At 48.9% G+C, this 9,240-nt stretch overlaps 1 protein-coding gene and 1 pseudogene across 4 annotated transcripts; one reads left to right on the plus strand and one right to left on the minus strand.

The window, feature by feature from the left end:
- Positions 1–67: 67 nt before the first annotated feature.
- LOC128572333 (small nuclear ribonucleoprotein Sm D2-like) lies at positions 68–454 on the minus strand (annotated as a pseudogene).
- A 206-nt stretch (positions 455–660) lies between these two features.
- Positions 661–3,825, plus strand: LOC128572329 (soluble calcium-activated nucleotidase 1-like). Of its 4 annotated transcripts, none has more exons than XM_053572160.1 (3): positions 661–730; positions 1,444–1,732; positions 2,029–3,825. In XM_053572160.1, exon 3 carries the CDS (start codon positions 2,051–2,053, stop codon positions 3,254–3,256), a length of 1,206 nt encoding a protein of 401 aa, XP_053428135.1. In that variant the 5' UTR covers positions 661–730; positions 1,444–1,732; positions 2,029–2,050; the 3' UTR covers positions 3,257–3,825. The 4 variants fall into 4 exon arrangements, with proteins under 4 accessions (XP_053428135.1, XP_053428133.1, XP_053428134.1 ...); XM_053572159.1 differs by having other exon boundaries at positions 668–891; XM_053572158.1 differs by lacking the exon at positions 1,444–1,732 and having other exon boundaries at positions 666–730.
- The last annotated feature ends 5,415 nt before the right edge of the window (positions 3,826–9,240 follow it).

Below are 9,240 nucleotides of genomic sequence, written 5' to 3' on the forward strand. Positions count from 1 at the left end.
AAAAAACCCCACAGGGCTTTATTATTCCATCACAAAGAGCAGACCTTCACAGGACGGGGGAGCAAGTTGTCAGCGGGGAAGAGGGCCCTATTTGCCAGCAATAAGTGGGTTCCTCAGGACCACAATGACCGAGTCCCCACGCAGGAACATCTTGGAGATGTAGCGATCTTTGTTGACTGGTTTATACTTCTTCTTACCCTTGCCACTTTTGGGGACCTCAGTCCACATCTCCTTCACATTCTCCAGCACCGTGTTGCAGTGTCTATCAAAGGCTTTCACCCGGCCCAGGAGTTTCTTGTTATTGCGGCAATTAATAAGCACTTGACTCATTGTGTGAGCACAGAGAGTGGACCAGTGTTAAATTCTTCTTCCTCCTGCTTCTGTAGCTCCTCTGGGGTCATCTCACTCTTGGGCTTGTTAAGGAGGCTCATGGTGGTGGCCGTGCTCTCAAGTCACTTCCTTCTCATTTATTTATTTTTAAATTAAAGACAGGGACCATATCTTTATTCATCTCAATATTCCAGGGCCACTGTGCTTGCCATAGAGTAGCTGTTTAACGAATTTTGACTAAAGGAATGGAAAATCTATTTACTGAGTGTTTAGTCTGTGCTAGGCTTGGACACCTATTATTTAAATAGGAATTACTCTGCTTTGAGCTGCCCGGCTCCGTCCGGCCTGCCCGCCGTGAGGCCCCCGCCGCCCGCGGGCACCCGGAGCCAGGCCCGCAGCGGTGAGTGACCGTGCGCCCGCGGCCCTCCCTTCACCCCGGGCCCGGCCCTCCGTCCGGAGCCTGCCGCCGCCCTCCGACCCTACCGCGTCCCGCCCCCTGGCCCGGCAGGCACCCTCCCGGTGTGACCCGAGAGGGACCCCGGCCCCCTGACCTGCAGACTGGTATGGGACGCCTCCCTCTGACCCTGTGGGAAACTGCCTCCTCTTCCCAGCGGTGGCGGTCACCTCCCTCGGACTTAGCATGGGGCACACCTCCCTCTGACTCCTTTCCTCCCTGTCCCAGGTGGGACATCTCCCCGCTCTGCCTGGTGTCGAGCCCTAGCTCTCTCCATCTTGCGGGGTCCTTCCCTCTCTAACTCACGTTGGTCTCCTGCCCTTTGTGATAAACACTTCCCACCCCTCCTCTGGCCCCTGTAGGGCCTCTCCTGACTGCAGAGGGAAGGCTGTCCTCCCAACTGGCACTTTGTCACTCCTGCGGCAAGACGACCTTCCCAACCACCCCTGTCCTTTCTGTCCTGGCCTCATCTGAGATGTAGCCGTCCTCAACTCATGCAGAGAGCTCCCTCTCTGCGTGCAGACTCCCCTCCTCCCCACCTCTGCGTCCTCTGGGCTGGATTCTCATTCTGCCTAGTACCCCTTTGCCTGTCCTTGTTGCTTGGTGTCTTTGCTTCTCCAACTGAATGGCCTTTTCCTCCTTCGCTCTCTGTGTCTCAGGGCTCAACACCCAGCACTTGTGACCACTCTTCCACCTGCCTCCAGCAGACACATCTCTCTACCAAACACCTTTACCCCTTCGCCACCCGTGGGAAACCAGAGCCTCTTAGCACCCCAGCTCCATCTCTCCTCCCCATCTTGGGGTTGCGTGCCTGACCAGTTTTCCGACCGTGTTTTCCACAAAGCATAAGTCTGGGTACACGAGTCTGTTGATGTCGTCTGAATCTGGCTGGCTCTTCAGTATAAGTACCAAAACTTGAAAAAATCAAGTCACAGAAGGATCCTAAAAGTATGTGCTGCAGTCCCTCCTTCCTTTCCCTCTAAGGAGCTTTGTTGGGAAGGGTCCTCCTGGATAGGGCCTCAGATCCTCCTTCCAGCCCCCCCCAGGCCTCTCAGCAGAACTGTCCAGCCCAAGCCTGTGGGCACCCTGGGGCTCCTCCGGTTCCCTTCCCTCTGGCCTCAATGAGCCCTCTGTCCCTGCCCAAGCCCTGCTGAAAGGCACATTGAAGGAGCCAGCCCTCTTCCCCAGGCTGGCAAGGATTTCCTTTCAGTGCAGTCCAGAGCATCTTCAGGGGGAAGTGTCAGGTCCCACCCAACCTTCAGTCTGATGCCCATCCCGCCCTCCGACCGCCTGGAATGGAATGAGTCTATGCACTCCCTGCGGATCAGCGTGGGGGGCCTTCCTGTGCTGGCGTCCATGACCAAGGCCGCGGACCCCCGCTTCCGCCCACGGTGGAGGGTGATCCTGCCATCCTTTGTGGGTGCTGCTGTCCTCTGGCTGCTGTACTCCCACCGCCCATCCCCAGGCAGGCCCCCCACCTACAACACACACAACTGGAGGCTCAGCCAGACACCTGCCAACTCGTACAATGACACCTACCCTCTCTCAGTCCCCCAGAGGACACCAGGTGGGATTCGGTACCGAATTGCAGTCATTGCTGATCTGGACACAGAGTCAAGGGCCCAAGAGGAGAACACATGGTTCAGTTTCCTGAAGAAGGGCTACCTGACCCTGTCGGACAGTGGGGACAAGGTGGCTGTGGAGTGGGACGAAGACCCTGCGGTCCTGGAGTCCCACCTGGTGGAAAAGGGGAGGGACATGGAGCTCTCAGACCTGATCGTCTTCAATGGGAAGCTCTATTCTGTGGATGACCGGACAGGGGTCGTCTACCAGATTGAAGGCACCAAGGCTGTGCCCTGGGTGATCCTGTCAGATGGTGATGGGACAGTGGAGAAAGGCTTCAAGGCCGAGTGGCTGGCAGTGAAGGACGAGCATCTGTATGTGGGCGGCCTGGGCAAGGAGTGGACCACCCCCACAGGGGACATGGTGAATGAGAACCCGGAGTGGGTGAAAGTGGTGGGCCACAGAGGCAGCGTGGACCACGAGAACTGGGTGTCCAGCTACAACGCTCTGAGGGCTGCCGCTGGGATCCAGCCACCAGGCTACCTTATCCATGAGTCTGCCTGCTGGAGTGACACACTGCAGCGCTGGTTCTTCCTGCCACGCCGGGCCAGCCACGCACGCTACAGTGAGAAGGAGGATGAGCGCAGGGGCACCAACCTCCTCTTGAGCGCCACCCCAGACTTCAGCGAGGTCACCGTCAGCCGCGTGGGGGAGGTCGTCCCCACACATGGCTTCTCATCCTTCAAGTTCATCCCCAACACCGATGACCAAATCATCGTGGCTCTCAAGTCCGAAGAGGACAGTGGCAAGATCGCCACCTACATCATGGCCTTCACGCTCGATGGCCGCTTCCTCCTGCCAGAGACCAAGATTGGAAGTGTGAAGTATGAAGGAATAGAATTTATTTAGATTTTAAAACTTCAGCCATTAACCAAGGCTGACGGGTGGACAGTCTGAAGCAGCATCAAGACTCAGATTTTATAAAAGCCGAGGACTGCACTTCCCATTTGTCTCTCTCCAGAGATGAGGCGTGTGCCTGGCTTAGCAGTGTCGGTGTTGGAGGGTTGGGGGGTTGGTCGTAGGCTGGGAAGGGTGGAGGTGCTGGGACCGCCATGCTCCCCGCATCTCTGCTGCCACATCACCATCGTGTCCTGAGCTGGCTGGCCCTTCCTCCCTTTTCTTTCCTGTTCTTGTGTTCAATAGAATTCCTGTTTGGAAAGCCCCCTCCCCCACCCCCAGTTACGGTGAGTGTGAGGTGGACCTGCCTTCTGGGAACTCCAAGGCCACCCCCTTTTTCTCCTACTTTGTGAGCCTCGGGCATTATCTTCATCCCTGCAGGTCCTTGGCTAGAAGATGTTTACATTGCAGAACACCACAGGGCCCCCGGGACACACCTGCCCACAGTTGCCACAGGAAAGGGTACAGGCCCAGCCCATCTCTGGTTCCCAAACCCCACATAAAACATCCTCCACTTTTTATATTCAGTGGCTCTGCTTTCTCCCTTCAGGAACATTCTGTGGCTGGGTAGCACTTTGAAGTTTTAATTATTAACCTATTTTAATTAAAGCAATTTCCTTTCTTATAAAAAAAAAAAAGGAATTACTCTGTTTTGAAGGCTTTTTCAGTATACATCATGATGTCTAGGTAAAAACAGGCACATAAGTAACTTAGTAACCTGACAGACAGATGAACATTGGGAGTTACAAGCAAAGGCCACGGCAGTTCAGAGAAGGGTAAAATTACCTCCAGTCTACGTGAGAACATTGGCGTTGCAGAAGGCTTCATGCAGGAGATGGTATTTAAGCTCCCAACTACCAGGCACTATTTGGGAGTATATGGTACACCTTCTGGATGGAGGGCTCAGCTTTATGTAACAAACTTTGTAGCTCTTTTTTTTTTTTTTTTTTTTTGTAGAGACAGAGTCTTACTTTATGGCCCTCCGTAGAGTGCCGTGTGGTGTCACACGGCTCACAGCAACCTCCAACTTCTGGGCTTAAGCGATTCTCTTGCCTCAGCTTCCCGAGTAGCTGGGACTACAGGCGCCCGCCACAACGCCCAGCTATTTTTTTGATTGCAGTTCAGCCTGGGCTGGGTTTGAACCCGCCACCCTCGGTATATGGGGCCGGCGCCTTACCAACTGAGCCACAGGCGCCGGCCCTCTGTAGCTCTTTTTTACACAGAGCTTTGTGCCTTGTCTGGGATGCAACTCTGCCTGGTGGATATTTGTATTTAATGGATGTAAATTATATCCATTTTTTAATTTTAATTATATATACATACATATATGTTTATCTATACACACACAGTAAATATATGTTTTCTACTCATGGAAACAACATATTAACAATTTTATTATTTTTTTTACTGTGAGAAGTTATATACAGAGTGGACATAAAGTTCGTGTGTAATTTAAAATAGTTTACTATTGGGCGGCGCCTGTGGCTCAGTGAGCAGGGCGCCAGCCCCATATGCTGAGAGTGGTGGGTTCAAACCCAGCCCCAGCCAAACTGCAAAAAAAAAAAAAAATAGCCGGGAGTCGTGGCAGGCGCCAGTAGTCCCAGCTATTCCGGAGGCTGAGGCAAGAGAATCGCCTAAACCCAGGAGATTGAAGTTGCTGTGAGCTGTGATGTTATAGCGCTCTACCAAGGGTGATAAAGTGAGACTCTGTCTCTAAAAACAAACAAACAAAAAAAGAAAGTTACTATTTAAGCTTAAAACTTAACTATTTGGATTTAAATATACATAGTTAATGGCTCAGCGCCTGTGGCTCAAGCGGCTAAGGCGCCAGCCACATACGCCTGAGCTGGTGAGTTGAAATCCAACCTGGGCCTGCCAAACAATGACAGCTGCGACCAAAAAATAGCCAGGCATTGTGGCGGGTGCCTGTAGTCCCAGCTACTTGGGAGGCTGAGGCAAGAGAATCACTTAAGCCCAAGAGTTGGAGGTTGCTGTGAACTGTGATGCTGCGGCACTTCTCCCAGGTGACATAGTGAGACCCTGTCTCAAAAAAAAAAAAAAAAATACTACCAAGAGTGACAAAGCGAGACTGTCTAAACAACAACTCAAAATAAAATAAATAAATAATAATAAATCGCACATGAACTTTACTTCCACCCCGTATTTAGTATTATCCAGCTGCACTTGATTTACATGATCCCAATTTTGTTGGCAACATCCAAAGTATCATAACCAGGAGCCAGTGGAACATATGATTTCTTCTTTCCATCAGGCCTGGTCAGGTTCTTGACCTTGGCCACATCTATGTCACAGAGCTTCTTCACAACCTGTTTGACCTGGTGCTTGTTGGCTTTGACATCCACAGTGAACACAAGTGTGGTGTTTTTGTCTCTCTTCTTCAAGTTGGACTCAGTGGTCAGGAAGAAGTGGATTATGGCACAGTGGTCAAGCTTGTTTCTCCTGGGGGAGCTCTTCCTGGGGGCTGCCTCTGGAGGAGCCATGGTGTCTTCAGCAGCCAAAATGTGGGTGACGTGTGAATATTATTTTTTGAGTGGCTGTGGTGGCCTTTTAGTACAGGCGTCTTGGACTTCAATGCCTTTGCTTTGGCTTTGGCTTTGAGAGGGATAGGAGCTTCCTTCTTCACCTTTGCACCATCATGTGAAAAGCAACAATTATTTTAAACTTTGAGGAAGGGGAGGGAGGGGGAAGGTGGGCGGAGGGAAGGTGATTGGTGGGATTTCACCTGCGGTGCATCTTACAAGAGTATATGTGAAACTTAGTAAATGTAGAATGTAAATGTCTTAACACAATAACTAAGAAAATGCCAGAAAGGCTATGTTAACCAGTGTGATGAAAATGTGTCAAACGGTCTATAAAACCAGTGTATGGTGCCCCATGATCGCATTAATGTACACAGCTATGATTTAATAAAAAAAAGAAAAATTAAAGTTTGAGATTCTTTTTTTTTTTTTTTTGGTTTTTGGCCGGGGCTGAGTTTGAACCCACCACCTCCGGCATATGGGACCGGCACCCTACTCCTTGAGCCACAGGCACCGCCTGAGATTCTTTTTAATTTTCCTGGACTCTGGTCTTTTGAGGAAGCAGCCTGAGGTTGGAAAACGGAGTCAATCCTCTAAGGCAGCCTGTCCAATAGAAATAAAATGTGAGTTTTGGGTGTCCTTTCCAATTTTCTAATAGCCACATAAAAGAAAAGATAAAGAAATAAGTTAAACTGATTGTTATTGTATATTTAACTTAATATGTCCAAAAATATTATTGTTCTCATAATTGATCAATAAAAAGATATTAAGGAAATATCTTTTGGATATTTCCAAAAAAGATAGATCCTACATATCTTTGTTATGTACCTTTGAAACTTATTCCATGTGTTAAGTGTAGAGCACAGCTCTATTCAGAACAGCATGTGGCCAGTTGCTGCCACACTGAAGTGCAGCTCTGAAGACTACAACTCTACTAATCTCAGAGATGGTGACTACCAGAATCACACTTTTCTTTTTGTCAGAAAAAAGGGAACATTTTACTCCCTATCATTAGCTATCCTTAGGTCTAAGGGTGGGAAAGACATGCCCCAACAGAGACCAGGGTGCTATGTTCAAAAATTGCCTATTGGAGGGCTGGGGGCGGTGGGTTATGCCTGTAATCCTAGCACTATGGGAGGTCAAGGCAGGTGGATTGCTTAAGCTCAAGAGTTTGAAACCAGGGTGGCGCCTGTGGCTCAGTCGGTAAGGCGCCAGCCCCATATACCGAGGGTGGCGGGTTCAAACCTGGCCCCGGCCAAACTGCAACCAAAAAATAGCCGGGCTTTGTGGCAGGCCCCTGTAGTCCCAGCTACTCGGGAGGCTGAGGCAAGAGAATCACTTAAGCCCAGGAGTTGGAGGTTGCTGTGAGCTGTGTGACGCCATGGCACTCTACCGAGGGCCATAAAGTAAGACTCTGTCTCTACAAAAAAAAAAAAGAGTTTGAAACCAGACTGAGCAGGAGTGAGACTCCGTCTCTAAAGACTAGTGGGGCATTGTAACGGGCACCTGTAGACCAGCCACTTGGGAGGTGAGGCAAGAGAATCACTTGAGCCAAAGAGTTTGAGGTCACTGTAAGCTATGATGCCATTGTACTCTGCTCAGGGCATAGGGTGGACTCTGTCTCAAAAAAAAAAAAAAAAGGTGAACAGAAACTACCTTTGCCCATCTTGATGGTACCTCTCTCTAGTCCCAACTATTCTGGATGGTAAGGTAAAAGGATCACTTCAACCCAAGAGTTTGAGGTTGCTTTGAGCTATGGAGAATTAAGTCATTCTACCCAGGCTGACAGAGAGACACTCCATCTAAAAAGAATAAAAATTTTTAAAAATTTAAAAAGAAGGAAAATAATGTGTATAACAGGAGATCAAAATTTTGCTCACCTTTCAGAGGAAAAGAAAGAGAATGTAGTGTCTAACCAAAATTTTAGCTCTATTGGATATATTTGAGTAAAATGTATAAAAAGGAGATCTCACTAACTGATCTCTTCACATACAAAGGCCTCAAATTTTAAAATATTAACCAGAGGCAGAATGTAAAATCATAGGAATCAATGGACAGTGTTCTTTTATCATATTATAAATAACACTTAGGTTGATGAAAAAGACAAGACATAGCCGGGTGCTGTGACGGGCACCTATAGTTCCAGCTACTCGGGAGGCTGAGGCAAGAGAATCGCTTAAGCCCAGGAGCTGGAGGTTGCTGTGAGCTGTGTGAGGCCACAGCACTCTACCAAGGGCCATAAAGTGAGACTCTGTCTCTACAAAAAAAAAAAAAAAAAGAAAAAGACAAGACAACACCTAATGAAGGACATGAAGGAAACAAAGTGTTTATAGAAAGGTGACTTTTATTTTAAATCATATCTCATAAAAGAAAGGGCAAACAATATTAAATAGCCATTTTGTCAGAACACCAAGCCTTCAGGTGAAGGTGGCCAATAATATCAGACAGAATTCCTGGAACTGTGGGACTGAAACTGTGCACAGTGGTTACTTTAGTCAAGCTGGCCTGCCATGATTGTGTTTTGCTTTTTTTTTTTAAACAGAGTCTCACTTTGTCACCCTTGGTAGAGTGCTATTGCATCACAGCTCACAGCAACCTCAAACTCTTGAGCTTAAGTGATTCTCTTGCCTCAGCCCCCCAAGTAGCTGGGACTATCAGTGCCCGCCACAACACCTGGCTATTTTTTTGTTGCAGTTGTCATGGTTGTTTAACAGGCCCAGGCCGGGTTTAAACCTGTCAGCCTCGGTGTATGTGGCTGGCGCCATAACCAACTGTGCTACAGGCACTGAGCCTGCACTAGAATGTTTATTTTGGCTCAATTCATAATTGCCAAGTCATGTAAACAACTTAAGTGCTCATCAACCCATGAATGGATCAACAAACTGTGGTATGTGTATACCATGGAATATTATGCAGCCATTAAAAAAGATGGAGGTACCCATAGCTCAGTGAGTAGGGCTCTGGCCACATACACTGAGGCTGGCAGGTTCATGCCCAGCCCAGGCCTCCTAAACAACAATGACAACTGCAACCAGAAAATACCTGGGCATTGTGGCAGGTGCCTGTAGTCCCAACTACTTGGGAGGCTGAGGCAAAAGAATCACTTAAGCCCATGTGTTTGAGGTTGCTATGAGCTATGATGCCACAGCACTCTACTGAGGGTGACATAGTGAGACTCTGTCTCAAAAAAAAAAGATAGAAACTTTACATCTTTTACATTTAACTGGATGGAGGTGAAATACATTCTTCTCAGTAAAGTACTGCAAGAATATGGTGGCACCTGTGGCACAGTGGGTAGGGCATGAGCCCCATATACCAAGGGTGGAGGGTTCAAACCCGGCCCCAGCCAAACTGCAACAAAAAAATAGCCAGACGTTCTGGCCGGTGCCTGTAGTC

The sequence above is a fragment of the Nycticebus coucang genome, chromosome 20, assembly GCF_027406575.1.
Source record: "Nycticebus coucang isolate mNycCou1 chromosome 20, mNycCou1.pri, whole genome shotgun sequence".
Taxonomy (NCBI): Eukaryota; Metazoa; Chordata; class Mammalia; order Primates; family Lorisidae; genus Nycticebus; species Nycticebus coucang.

Coding starts and splice junctions, on each gene's coding strand:
- LOC128572329 (XM_053572160.1), top strand. CDS start 2,051: ATGCCCATCCCGCCCTCCGACCGCCTGGAATGGAATGAGTCTATGCAC.